Source organism: Lacerta agilis, chromosome 5, assembly GCF_009819535.1.
Source record: "Lacerta agilis isolate rLacAgi1 chromosome 5, rLacAgi1.pri, whole genome shotgun sequence".
In the NCBI taxonomy this organism is placed as follows: domain Eukaryota; kingdom Metazoa; phylum Chordata; class Lepidosauria; order Squamata; family Lacertidae; genus Lacerta; species Lacerta agilis.
Window position 1 is genome coordinate 48,387,232 of NC_046316.1, and position 13,942 is coordinate 48,401,173.

The window sequence follows — 13,942 nt, forward strand, 5'->3', positions numbered from 1 at the left end:
AGGATAATGGGAAATCCCTGTATCATTATCCCTCTATTGTTCCTCTTCTCCCTAGATACAAAGTTCTGCTGTATAGTCAGTGCTAGTTTTTCCAGCAGATGCAACCAGCCAATCGTGCTGTACAGCTCACCTGTATGACTCAGTGTGTGAACGGCTGAGAAAGCAGAAAGCCTGGTGCACTGGTGCTATCAAATTTAACAAAGAGTTCAAGTTCACTCCCATCTCTAAGCATGAGATTAACTGTTTGCCAAAACTATATTCCAACATTCTTTCATTTTAGGATCTTTTCATTTTCTTGTTGCCTCTTCCAGTAAGCTTCTTGGATATTTTGCCTCCTCTCAGCCTTCCACAGCTACTTCTCTTGTCTTTCGTTTGCTTGCCCATGCCCTGACATTTGGTACACTCCATGAGCTGCTCCCCACCTCTAATAAAAGATGGACATTATCTGAGAAATAGGCAATGAATATCCAAAGCAAGGACCTCTACACATCAATGTAGCCTGCTCCCACTCTCACATGGCAGCACTTCTGGAGAACTGAGAACTTACCAGCTCTCTTGCTTCTTCCAGCTGCTTCTCCACATTTGAAACCATTTGCTTCTTCTCATCTGAAAACAAAGGGGGGGGAGGAGAGGGAGCACCCGTGAAAACAGTTCTGTTAATGTGAGCTTCTATACTTATTTCATCTTCCTCTGTCATTTGGAGAGCAACAGACTCTTGCAGCTTAACTCGTGTGAAAGGTGGGTACGTTTGTGGTACTCAAGTTTTTGTTTGTGTGCCTGGAGAAAGGTGTGGTGTTTATTTTCTGGAATCTGTACTATTATTAACCATGGATTTTGAGTGAATGATCATATCTTTGGAGTATTTTGTATGGTGAGAGTCTGGCCCTACTACACAACTGTGGGGGTTTTTAAGCCTTTAATCCACACACCCAAATTCTTGTGCTTTCCAGATATTTTGGATTATAACTCCAATCAGTTCCAGAATACACAGCCAATATGCAGGGAAGATGCAATTTGTAATCTAACAAGTAGGGAGAGTGATGTTGCACTCAGGTCTTGCTTGCAGGCTTCTCACAGGCATATGGTTGGCCACTGGGGGAATGGGATTTTGGATTAGATCAGCCTTTGGGCTGATCCAGCAAGCCTGGTGGAGGTTGGGAAAGTCTACTTTAACCCAACATTGTTTATTTTCATTCAGCAGTGTGGTGGTACATTTTGAAGTACATGAGCTCATCATAGTAGTCCCAAGGAGAGTCCAAATACCTGTATATTGAGCCACTATTATATACATACCAAAGAGCAGTAGTACATAGCATAATGCCCAATTTGATATAACTAGTCAGACTGCAATCCTGGGCATAGCTTCCTGGGATAAACCTGGTTGAAGCAACAGAGCCTTTTCGCTTTATTTTTTCAAATTATTTTTATTAATTTTCCAAATTATTACAAATCAAACCAAATTAAATTAATTTAGGGGTTTTTTTGCTTTATTTTTTAAAATTAATTAATTAATTATTATTAATTCCCACACTGACCAATAGCATTCCTAATTCATGTTAGCAATGCAAATGGTAACATTTCTCTGCAAGATTGTCTGCATTTCTGATTAAAATCTAATGGTTGCATTTCAGCTGGCTGAAGATCTTTTGTCAAAGCTCCAGTTAAGCCTTTGCAGTCAGAAGTCAGCACCACTAAGTTCACTGGAGCTTACTCCCAGGAGACTATATATAGGATTCCAATCATGCTGAGCCTAATAAACTGCATGACTTCTCTCATGCTAATGTGTCACAATCAAACCTAAAAGCTGCTCTGGCAGAGGATGCCATCACATCTCCTCTGGAAAAAGTCCCAGGATTGCAGTCCCAATGCTCCCTTATCCACTACACCACTATTCTCATCTCATTACTCACATGTCCCTCCCACTCCACACCTTGTCTTCAGCTATTTGGGCTTAATTTTTTGGTCTTTCACTGAAACATCTAACAAGTAGCACAGGCTGACCTAGATAGGATGGCTGCTGACTCAGTGGCTTGTGCTGGTGCAAGAACGCTGGCCTCCACTTGGCACTAGCCACCCTATCCAGGTAGGCACTTGTTTGAATAGGCTCTTGGGCTTCAATTCTTTGCACACTTACTTGGAAGTAAGTCAGAAGGCCTTACTTCGAAACAGGTGTATGTAGGGCGTTATACGGTTTTCTATAAAACCGTATAGTTTTCAACTAGCAACAACCGGACTGGCTACAGATCTGAGAAAGAACTTGATTTTAAGGACTGTACACTGACGAAACACAGCAAAATGGATCAATAACTAGGACCAGGGCCGGATTTAGGTTTGATGAGGCCCTAAGCTACTGAAGGTAATGGGGCCCTTTATATGTCCAGCTGTCCTCTGTCAACAACAAATTGTCGCTGTTTTTTTGTGTTGAATATATGCTATAGGGTGATTTATGGATCTAATAGGTATCTAAAGCCATTTGCACATAAACAATATGCATTTTATCAAAGTAATTGTTGAACTGAGATACAATTAAGAAGTATATTAATAGTGAAATTTATTTGGGGGGGGGACAAGAGAGTGGGGCCCTAAGCTATAGCTTGTTTAGCTTATACATAAATCCGACACTGATAGGACTCAACAGAAAGAGAGTGGGGTAGTTTGTCTGGACTCTGGAGTAGCCCACCCACCCAGCCTCAGAGAGATGGGAGCTACTCTGCTGATGTCTTGCTTGTGGGCTTCCCGTAGACAGACATGGTGGAAACAGGCTGCTGGACTAAAACGGGCCACCGGCCTGATCCCCCTGGCTCTTCTTTTGGCCTCACAGCGTCGCCAGCTGAGGAGAGACCAAGAGGTGCCACAGCCGGGAGTCGAACCCTCCTCAGCCGCCACCGCTCACCTCCGAGCAACTTGGGCACCTTCCCGATGCGGTTCGTGATCTCCGCGGTGAGAACCGAGAAGTCCTGCTCGTAGCCCTCGAAGTCGGAGGACATTGTGGCAGCGGAGAAGTCTGGGTCGGAAGGGGGGACTCAAGCGAAACGGCCCTTTGAGGAACAGAGGCGAGTTGACGGGACCCTCTTCCTCCTCGTCGTCCTCCTTCTCCACCACCGCCGGCAGCCGAGGAAACCAAACTCGCTTCAGCCGCTCGCCGCTGCTGCTGTCAGCGCTAGACTTCCGGGTTGCGCTTCATCAATAACATTCCCCCGCGGAGCCGCCGGGCGCAAGGCAAGGTTCCGCTCGCCCACCGCGCACTGACCGCCTTCGCCCGTTTCCAACTTTTCCTGGCAAGCCAAGCTGCTGGGCTTCTAAAATTAGAAGCCCGTTAAATCAGGCGGCTGGATACCAGCTGAATGGGACTCGAAAGTTAGTCCGAGCATGGGCAAAGAGCTAAACTTGCTTGCTCCCTGCCACAAAACAGTGGCCCCCTCGGATCCCGTTTTATCCCGACGGCACGGGAAATGTGCGCTTGTTGTGTTTGAGGGACGTATTTCCAAGCGCACCTGCCAGGTTAGTGAGGGCGCAGCGGAGTGAGGGCGGAACCGGAGGGTTATCCGTCCGGGTCCTAGCAAGGTGCCCCGGGGAAGTGGCCGCGCGGAGCAAGCGAGGGAGCAATCGGAGGCGGCGCGCGGGGCATGGCTGGCGGGCGCTGTCTCGGGAGGACGCGGAGGAGCCTCTGGCTGCAGTGACTCTCGCCCTGCGCGGGTAAGGCGCCTTGTTCTGCCTCGGGCGGGAAGGTCGGCCGCGGAGCCACCGGACCCTCCTCGTTCTGTTCTGCAAAGGAAATCTGGAGCCCCTTTCAGCCCCTGAGGAGAGCAGGACGGAGGGGCTGCCTTGTGATCTGCTTCGCCCCGCTCTCCTGGCTCCCTTTAGACCCCTTCCCCCATTCCTCCTCTCCTGTTTTTACCATGAGGTTTCCGCCTCTTTCTTTCCGGGTCTTCGATTGCTGCCAGACAGGCAGACACCCAACAGGTGGCGCTTTTCCTCTGCAAGAGGATGCGGTGCCGTTTCACCTGTGGAACTGCTGCCTGTTGCGCAGCCGCTAAGAGACCGAAATGCCGAGAGGCCCTAGTTAGCGGGTGCAAGACCTGCTCCCTCTTTCCTCCGACCGTGTATTTCAGGGATGCATTTAATTATTATCCGGTTATTTGGGTTTTATTAAAGAGTTCTCATGGAGAGACCAACGCCATGGCAACAAGCCCGGGGGGCGGGGAGCCTCTGGCGGCTTAAAGAAACTATCCAGTGTCTTTCTTAAGTAGAATTTCCTTTTTTAATTATTTGCAAAAAGTTTTATGTTTGTGCTCCTCACATCAAATTGCTTGATCTGAAGGCAGCCCTGTTTAGGGAAGTTTTTAATATTTGATGTTTTATTGTGTTTTTAATTTTCTTTTGGGAGCCGCCCAGAGTGGCTGGGAACGCCTGGCCAGATGGGCGGGGTACAAGTAATAAATTCTTCTCCTTTGCCTTCTCCTTCTCCAGCATTTTACAGGCTTCTCTCCTTAGCTGTGCAGTTCAGTGCTAGTAAGATAGAATGGAGTCAGCGTTGTCACATTTCCCCTTATTTTGTGTTCCAGGCCCTTGGCCTGAAACTAAGTAGCTTCTCCTTTAGTGTTTTCGTACTGCCAAGTGGAACGGTGAAATTGACTCTTGGAAGCCAAAAATTCTGAAAGCTTCTAAGGGTGGATTCAATACTTGTATGAAATGACCAAGGCAAAGTAGATAGTCCTGAGGCCAAGCAGAATGTGGGAGCAGACATAGTAGCAGCAAGTTATGATGACGTTTTCCACAACAAGGTCCACAATAAGTATTTCCCAAATTTCTCATAGCTGTTCATATGTTGTTATGGAAAAAATGTAAGAACTACCTGCTCTGGGCAAACTTCACCCTCTCTGTTCTGGAAGCTCCACCTAAAGGAGAGTAAATCCCTGAAGTAGATTGCCGGTATGTGATTCAGATGTAACTGATGTAGAGTTGTGATAGTTTCTTGGTCTCTTCTGTTGCCTGACTGGAAGTTGCCAATATCCTGTAACAAAATACAATAATATATTTGCCAGTAGGCATTTGGGGCTTAAAAGAAGTTTTAACTTTTATTTGTGGCCATTGCACAGAAATTGTGAATCACTCTGTTAAGCAGTTTGGTTATTTATTTTATAACTTGTGCAAAAGAAATACCGGTAGTTTGTGTTCCATACATTGATTATATTTAATGACAGGCTGAATGTTGCCTCTGCTGTTTCTCTCTCATCTGTTATAATGCAAAATCACTTTAAATGTACAGGTGCCTGATGGACACCTTATTCTTTCATTGTACATTAACAAGAGGGAACATAACTGGCTGAATGGACTAGAAGCAGTAGCTGAAATCCAAATAGCTGCTTAAGCACCTTCAAGGGGTGTGTGCTACCAAGTCTCCTTTTCTTTGAAAAGCTGAACTGACTGTCACATCACAAAATCCCTTTGAAAAAAGATACCCCCATCGGACACATGATTCTAGTCTCACATTTCTTGGAATCCTTGCCAAGAAGTACTAAGGATACAGCAAGATGAGTTCCTAATGCTTTCAAGAACAGGGGCTGAGATGAGTAACTCAAAAACAGGAAACAGGAAGGTTGTTACATCTGGTTAGTGAAATATTTGTGCCTCATTTCCTTAAATAAATAGCTGTTTTTTGGTTTGGTTTGCTACCCCCCCCCCCAAAAGAAGTATCATAGTTTGTGACTGTTCTTATTCCATAGATGAATCAGATTTCATGTTAAATGGTGCTTTTTAACAATCTGAGAGCTGGGCAATAAGCAGAAGAGGGATGAAGGGCACAAGGACGAAGTCTGAAGGACACACGGCTCATTTTCAAGCCAATAAACTGTGGGTAATTGGTCTGATATTGTTATGTGTGAACTGGGCCTGTGTGAGAAGCAGTGCTACATTTGTCAAGCTGTTTTTGTTTCTAATCCAAATAATTTATCTTTGAAAGTATTGTTATTACTATTGTTTACTTTTTCTCCCTCTGTTTAGGTGTGTGGTAGAGGCAGCCTTTCCTTCAGACACTCATGCTGAAGAACTTCTACACCTGATGAGGCTACCAGATACCACAAATGGCTTAACTCCAGCTACTTTGCATTTGCTATTTGGACATGTAACCATTGCTATAGAGATGAAAACTTACGACAAGTGGAAACATATACCTGAAAGGAACCACCTGAAATAGGAATTCACGTTGTTGCAAAATGGGAATGCTTTGTTCAGTTATCAGGTTTGAAAATCTCCATGAACTGAAGAGACTGTGCCACTGGGGCCCCATCATAGCTCTCAGTGTAATAGCAATATGTTCTGCCATGGCTATGATCGATGCTGTTCTGTGGTACTGGCCTTTGGATACAACAGGAGGAAGTATCAATTTCATCATGCTCATCAATTGGACTGTTATGATTCTCTACAATTACTTCAATGCAATGTTTATTGGGCCTGGATACGTTCCCTTTGGATGGAAACCAGTAAGCAAATTAGTTTTTTTTTAACCCATCACCTTTTCTCTCTTTTTTGGTGATCACAGCCTTCTTCCCAAACCTTCCAGATCCTAGCCTAGAACAGGATCTCTGGACCTGTAGAATCAGGTCAAGATGGGAGCTGAATTTTCGCAGAGCACAGTAGGAAACTCACTGATAACTCAGTCACCATCTTGAGCAATGTTTGTTGAGTATGAAATCAGCACCACATATGTGAAGTCAAATTCAGTGATCACCTGGTGGCCTCTGGTGAGTAATAATTGCCTCCAGGTGACAAGGTATACTGACTGGTCATTAGTTGCCAGTCAGATTACTCTCTTCTAAGGGGAACTTTCAAAATCTTCTTTCCTTGGAAAAAGATGGTTTAGAAACACATTCCGTATCTGGTAACTTCCTTGTAAATAAGTCCTGTTGACCAAAGAGGGACATACATCCTAATTCAATGCATATTTACTTACTAGGACTGCAAAGGAAGGGAGATGTTGGGAAAAACAACAACAGAACAAATGCCTAGCACAGAGACAGGAACCTTTGGCTCTCCAGATCCTACAGGACTACAATACCCATCATTCACCAAGCATTGGTCATGCTGTCCAGGACTGGTGGGAGATGGGAGTCAAGCAACATCTGTAGGGCCACAGGTTTCCCACTGCTGGCCTAGAAATTTCAGTTTTATCTTACGTAAATTTCTGGCACCCCATAGCACAAGTGGAAATATTAATAGTTGTGGGGATTGGTGCTTAATTATGCAAATGAATATAATATACTGAATTCTCCTGCAAAGTTGGTAGTGCAGGGGGATTTTATGGGTGAAGGTTGAGATTGCCATCTCATGACTGCTCAACCCAATTAGAGAGGAAGCTACACCCAGACAGAATAGCAAAAGAAAGTATAGACTGTACATTAGAGACTTGCTCCTTATTTGCCTTCTTTTTCTGTTTTTGAGGAAAACTCTCAGGACTGCATGTATCTACAGTACTGTAAAATATGCCAGTCTTACAAGGCTCCCCGCTCTCATCACTGCCGAAAGTGTAACAGGTACAACTGCTTATGTTTGTATATTGTTCAAGTGCTTGGTTAATGATCGTAAAGTTCCCAGATCTGCTGAAAATGGGGTTGGAAGTGGCCACTAATTAAGCTTTAGTGATTGGGAGTAGGAAGGACTGGCTGGTGGTGTGTTTGTTGAACAGGACTATTAAACTTGGATTGCTTCTTAGGTGTGTGATGAAGATGGACCATCACTGTCCCTGGATCAATAACTGCTGTGGGTTTCAGAATCATGCCTCCTTCACTCTCTTTCTTCTGCTAGCCCCTCTTGGATGTATCCATGCTGCTTTCATTTTTGTCATGACCATGTACACTCAGCTTTATAACAGGGTAAGAAAAAGCTCTTGACATCTACAGAATTGAGTTAATTAACGTCTGGAAATATAGGTGCTCCATCCCTCTTTAACCCTACCGTGTTTTACATCTGCAGATATAACAGGTGTCATTTGTTGTGTGATCAAATGCATGCCGTCCTGGCACCGATACCGCTGCTGTCTCTTCGGAAACATGCGACTTTTGCTTTGTCCCATGTCTAGACTATGTCCTCTTTATTATTATTTTTCTTCTACCTGTCCACAAGTTGGCTTTTCTGCTTATCTGCAAATAATCTCACGGGCACAGCTTAATACTGAGAATGTTTTAAAGCAATTGAGAAATTAAGTTTGAGTAGAAAAGGAGAGCAAACCAAAGCATATCAATAAGAGAGAGACTTTGTAATGTAATCAATGCATTCAAAAGTTATTTCTGAGTTTGGGAGATTAGATTCCCCCAGTGGTACTTGGCACAAAATAGTATGTGTGCCATCTGTTGAAGTTTGGGTTATCTTTTTTAAAATGGGGACTGCACCAAATATACTCTTCAGGCAAGACGTAATTTCTGAGATGCTCAACTTGCTTAGGCATGTAGTAAAATTTCTCAATGAGTTTTGAGGCACTGCCAAAATACTGTCATGCAGAGGCAAGATTCCTACTGGTTGCTTCTTCAGTCAGCAATTTGCCTGAATTGCTGTTCTTGGTTTGCTTTCATAGGTATCCTTTGGCTGGAGTTCTGTCAAGATTGATATGAGTGCCGCCAGAAGAGACCCCCGCCCAATCATTCCATTTGGGTTGTCTGCATTTGCTGCATCTTTATTTGCTTTGGGGCTGGCATTGGGAACAACTATAGCTGTTGGTATGTTGTTTGTTATCCAGGTGAGTCTGATGGTTTTTCTTACAAAATGGCTAAAATCTGTGAGATTTTGGTAGGACACCAACCCATGATGTGGAGGGGGACGACAATAATTCTTTAAGCCTTGTTATATTGCAAATCATTGTGTCTTCTGTGCCCTTTTTTGGTGCTGAGATGAGCTCCTTTGAAGGTGTGCCATCATTCCCAATTAGCTGATCAATGCGGACAGGCACTCATTCAGCAAGCGAGCTCTCAGCACTCATCAGCTGATCGGCTTCATCAGTCGCACTCGGGAATTCCAGAGGGGCAGCCAAGTAGTGCAGCCCATCCCAGTCACATCATTACAATCCCCACAAGTGTTGGGCAGCTCAGAGTGGTTTGGGGAAAACAGTCACATGCCTGATTCAGACCCCTCCTGGGCCTAGTTAGACCTACGTGATAGATTTCAACCTTAAGATCAAGCAGGGGGTGGAAGACTCAACTCATGGTTCCCCCATGATTTAGTTGGTAGGCCCCAACTCTGGAATAATCTCACCTGAGTTGTTTGTCTGTCTCCCTCATTGATGGCTTTCACATGTCACCTGACAATATTTTTATTTGCACAGGTTTTTGTAATCTAATAGAACGTTTACTCCTCAGCAGCAATGTAGGTATGGCAAATCACTATAGCCCAAATACCTACATATATGGCAATGCTACACTACATTATACTGTTACATTCCTTGTGTTATTTTGATGTACATAGCTCTGAGCTTTTTTGAAGAAAGAGCGATCTAGAGATATCCCACATAATGAAGGAATATAATTCACAAAGATGTTCCTCTGTAGGGTCCTGAATGCAGACCCTGTTAAGTGATTTTGGTTTGATACACTTCTGCGGATAAATCTCTCCTTTTCTTTTTTAGATGAAAGTCATTTTAAGAAACAAAACTTCAATAGAATCATGGATTGAAGAAAAGGTAGGCATTCGTTCTGATGCATCTTAAATATATATTTTGCATTAGAGCTGCTCGGTCAGCTGAGAAACACCCCCCCTTTCATTCAATGGAGGGAAGCCTTTGCAGATCCTTCCCTCCATAAAGACAAGGTTACCTCTTTCATTGAGTTGACGAGTGTTTCCCTCACTTAAGCAATATATTTGTTGTGTATCCAGACAATAAAGTGAGCAGCAGCTCCAGAAACTGGAAATAGTCTTTTAATACTCACTGTGATTGTATCACTAGAGGTCAGTATAATATAAAGAATTCAATGCTTACTTGTATTAGATAATATTTGTTCAAGATGTACAAATGTGAAACATTTGCAGTATACAAAAGCAGCTCAAGTTAGTAAAACCAAAGCTAGTGTGATACTGAAATGGAAGCAGTTTTGAAATGGAAATGTTCTTATTATTACATCTTTTAAAAATGGGCGTTTTTGATATTTCCCATAAAATTCCACAGCCGCCTCTCTGGGCAAAAGTTGATTCATTTAATCTCTACATCATTACATAAAGAACCTCAACCTATAATAATAATCATCATCTATTTTTGGTCGGAAATACAAAGTCTTAAAAAGCATGGTCTTCAAAAGCAGCAATAAAATGGTTAGCAATAAAAATGTTTTCAGGTAACTTTTAAATATATAGAGAGCTCTTTTTAAAAGCACCCTTTTAAAACTTAATTTGTAGTGCCTTGCTGTACTGTGAACTGTATTGTGGAAGCTTAGGCCTTAGAAAGCAATATCTAAGTATGTAGGCAAATAAGCTACAGTATATAATAGCTCCTTCCCTCTGCTTCTTAAATCCACCAGCGTCTTTCCCTAGGACCCTGCAAATTATAGTGACGCTTCTGACTCCTCATAGGTACCTTTTGCCTGAGTACATGAGTAGCAAGACACGTTACTGGACTATAATTTCCATCATCCCAGACCATTGGCCATGATATTTGCAGCTGCTGTAAGGTGTACGTTTGAGTGCTGGGTTTCTCTCTTCCCCCCTGACAAGTACACTGGGTACTAGCTCCTTTTAATTCTATTTCTGGTCACTGTCCATTTCATTGGGCGTTGCGCATGATTTCTTCTGAGGCAAATGAGCCACCGTTCACTCTCCCCTGCTTCTTATATATTAAAGCACATATAATCCCTAGGCTGTGCCTACAACTAGCTTTAGGATTTTATTGTCGCGTTGTACTTGCAGGCCAAAGACCGCATCCAATATTACCAAACAAGAGAAACCTTTATTTTCCCGTACGACCTGGGAAGCAAGTGGAACAACTTCAAGCAAGTGTTCACATGGTCTGGAAACCCAGAGGGTGATGGCTTGGAGTGGCTCACAAAGGAAGGCTGCCATCAGTACAGTTTGACTGTAAGCTACTATTCTTCACCTCCTCCTCCCCCCCCCCACTATGAGATTAACTTAACTTTATACTGAAAGCTAAGAAATTGTACTCCAGTGAAATGCTATCTGTCTATTTACCCAAAGACACTCAAAGCAGTCAACAGGAAAAAATGAAAATGTAACCCCTAAAGAAAACCCCACACGCCTCAGTATACATTCAGAGCAGGAAGTTAACAATCTCCAACTCATTTAATGATTCCAGCAAAAAATACCACAGAACTGGGCCAGTCTTAATTCCCCTATACGTTTTCTTTTGCAGATAGAGCAACTGAAACAAAAAGCAGACAAGCGAGTGAGAAGTGTAAGTATGCCTGCACTGCTGGTGTTTTAGCATATTGCACTGAAATCTGCCTGGGCTGAATTAATATATAAGTATAATTATTTTTTTTAAATGTAAGATAATGGGATTTTGAAGTTAGTTTTCAGTGGTATTTTGGGGAAACATTTCTGCTAGGCACATGATAGTCTCATTACAGAATAAAGCATAAGTGTATAGTATATAGCAGGGGTAACTAACTCATGGACTTACCAGGCCCCCAAAAGTTTTTTGTGGCCCCCAAGTCTCCCACAATTAATCTTTTGTTTAGTTTACTACTCCTGTGGGTCCCTGGTAGGAACAACACCAGTCGGAAACAGAAGTCTGAGCTCATGTCTCATTTTTGGCATGGATAAGGCACTTTGTAGTCAGCAAATAGCATCAAGAAACGCATTTTTTAACAGAATCTGACAAAACCTTCAGGTGCGGTACCAAGCAATAGAAGACTACAGTGGTGCCTGTTGCCCTCTTACAAAAGGCTTGAGGACGTTCATCACAACTCCATGCACTGAAGAACCAAGAATTTCGCTTCGCAAAGGGGATCAGATTTTAGCCACCAGAGGCTTGAAGTTAGTACTCACTTTGTTATTCAATTTCCATTGAAAGATAATCCTGGGGTGAGCAGTCTTACCTATTAATTTATTCATTATCTTTCAGACACTGGATGTATGGAGACAAAATTGACTCGGCAACTGATGGTAATTTTGCATTTGTATTACACTTTTTAAACCATAGTGTTTCATTTCAATATTATAATTTAATCCAAAACTGATTTCCCAAACTCATTACTTTTCAATGCTTCCAAACACAAAAAGCGTGAAACAGAATCAGGCCCTGATCGGAGAAATAGGTGGGGGGGGGGGTCTGATACAATTAAAAATTAAACATTTATCTAAACATGGGGCTTTCACCAGCCCCAGCAATCTCAAGTTCTAAGGACAAGGCCTTCCGAAGATAATGTAAGAGTAGCTTGCAAACAGCATGTAAAACCTGCAGAAAAGGAGAATCAGATCAACGCAGCGTCTACTGGCGACCCAAACAAGAGCAATGTGCTCACCATCCATCTACTGACACTTACCATATCTAGGCTAGATTTCAGCAGAATACTAACTGCTTGTCCATAACTTGACAAGTGTTGTGTTATTTTGGTTAGAGATTGCTGCACCTCTGTGGTTAATTTAGAGAACAGCCAGCACCACTTGGAGAGTACCCCATTTGGCTCCCCCTGTTCTACAATGATTTGGAGAGGGAGGGAAGTAAAGATGCCTGGGAAATGCTACGTTTTATGGCTAATTTCTGCTGTTTTCTCTCACTGCTAGATGGCAACAGAATCAGAGGCTGGTTTCCAAGGAGGTGCGTAGAGAAATGCCTGTATGATTCTGAAACAGATCAGCCATTGGACAAGGAGAAGAAAACAAGATAGCCCTTTCCCTGCCTTGTTTTTGGAAACGGAAAGGTTCCTTTTGGACCACTGTCCTTTTACTTGAAATGTTCTGTACATTGTTCAGTGCATAAATCTATAGCAAAGTGTTTTTCGTATGTGTGAGTGCTCACAAGGATGGCTCCCCTAGTGCCATAATCTTAAATACTTTTTGCCATTTCTGAAATGGAGAAAGCCATTCCATCAATGCCTTTTGATATTAAAACTTTGGAGGACAGAACATTTGACCTGTTTTCCTTTGTATTTAATTTTAGTACTGCTCACTTAAAAGTATCTTGTTTTATATTCTGCTTTTTCTGTCTATAATTGTTACATTCCATTGGCCTTTCACCCCCACCTTGGAAGCTGGGAAAAAACATTTGGTTTAGTGAATGCCAATGCTGGTAAAAGATTTGATACCTAGGATTATTTTAAATTTTGAAATCATGTGCATTTTTTTCCAGAATCACACACACATGTATTATTATTCTATGGTGCGTAGTGGCAGGTGAGCTTACTGCTAAATTGCTGGAGAATTTTTGCAGTAAATTTTTGTAGTAAAGAGGAGAAAGCTGTATTATATTTGTCGTTAGCCTAAAAAGACAATACCACATTGCATGTGTAGTATCTCCATTAAGTTATTCCTGTTTGCACTGATGGCTAAGTGACGTGAAAATTGACTTTAATAGGTTGTATGTTGATGAGAAGTAATTAACAATGGGTCATTTGTTCATCTATGTTAAAGCAGGTAGTCTTAACTCAGGACCTCCTTTTCTTCGCTTCCCTATGCCAAATCCTCTGGTTGTCTGAACCTCTTTCTCATAGGCCACAGGTGTTAATTTTTTTCACTAAATTTGTTAGCTGCCCCTCAGCGTAGGACAGGTTACAGTTAAAATACGATAATCAAAGCAATAAAATGCATGGAGAAATAGCAACGCCAATAAAAGCCAACTGAACAACAATGACAGCCATTTTTATAAGATGTTGTAATGTTTGGACAACTAAACTATTCTCTGGTGTCGAAAAGACAAAGTTTATACTAGTGGCGCTTCTCTTGGGGGTGGCATTCTAAGCACCAGGTGCAACAACTGAAAAGGCTCTCAGTGCCCCTTCTAACATCA

General features: G+C 42.6%; 2 protein-coding genes across 5 annotated transcripts in view; one reads left to right on the plus strand and one right to left on the minus strand.

Annotated features, from left to right (window-relative positions):
• Positions 1-3,026, minus strand: part of VTI1A (vesicle transport through interaction with t-SNAREs 1A) — a 235,080-nt gene extending 232,054 nt beyond the window's left edge. For all 4 annotated transcript variants that reach the window (XM_033149686.1, XM_033149688.1, XM_033149685.1 and 1 more), the window contains exons 1-2: positions 2,894-3,026; positions 548-606 (exon numbers count right to left, since the gene is read on the minus strand). In XM_033149686.1, the coding sequence (XP_033005577.1) occupies positions 548-606; positions 2,894-2,987 (153 nt within the window). In that variant the 5' untranslated portion in view covers positions 2,988-3,026. The remainder of the gene's footprint in view (positions 1-547; positions 607-2,893) is intronic.
• A 563-nt stretch (positions 3,027-3,589) lies between these two features.
• Positions 3,590-13,290, plus strand: ZDHHC6 (zinc finger DHHC-type palmitoyltransferase 6). The gene is made up of 11 exons (XM_033149684.1): positions 3,590-3,696; positions 6,004-6,482; positions 7,441-7,532; positions 7,712-7,871; positions 8,570-8,731; positions 9,614-9,667; positions 10,885-11,052; positions 11,345-11,386; positions 11,825-11,970; positions 12,059-12,099; positions 12,721-13,290. Exons 2-11 carry the CDS (start codon positions 6,216-6,218, stop codon positions 12,822-12,824), a joined length of 1,236 nt encoding a protein of 411 aa, XP_033005575.1. The 5' UTR covers positions 3,590-3,696; positions 6,004-6,215; the 3' UTR covers positions 12,825-13,290.
• The last annotated feature ends 652 nt before the right edge of the window (positions 13,291-13,942 follow it).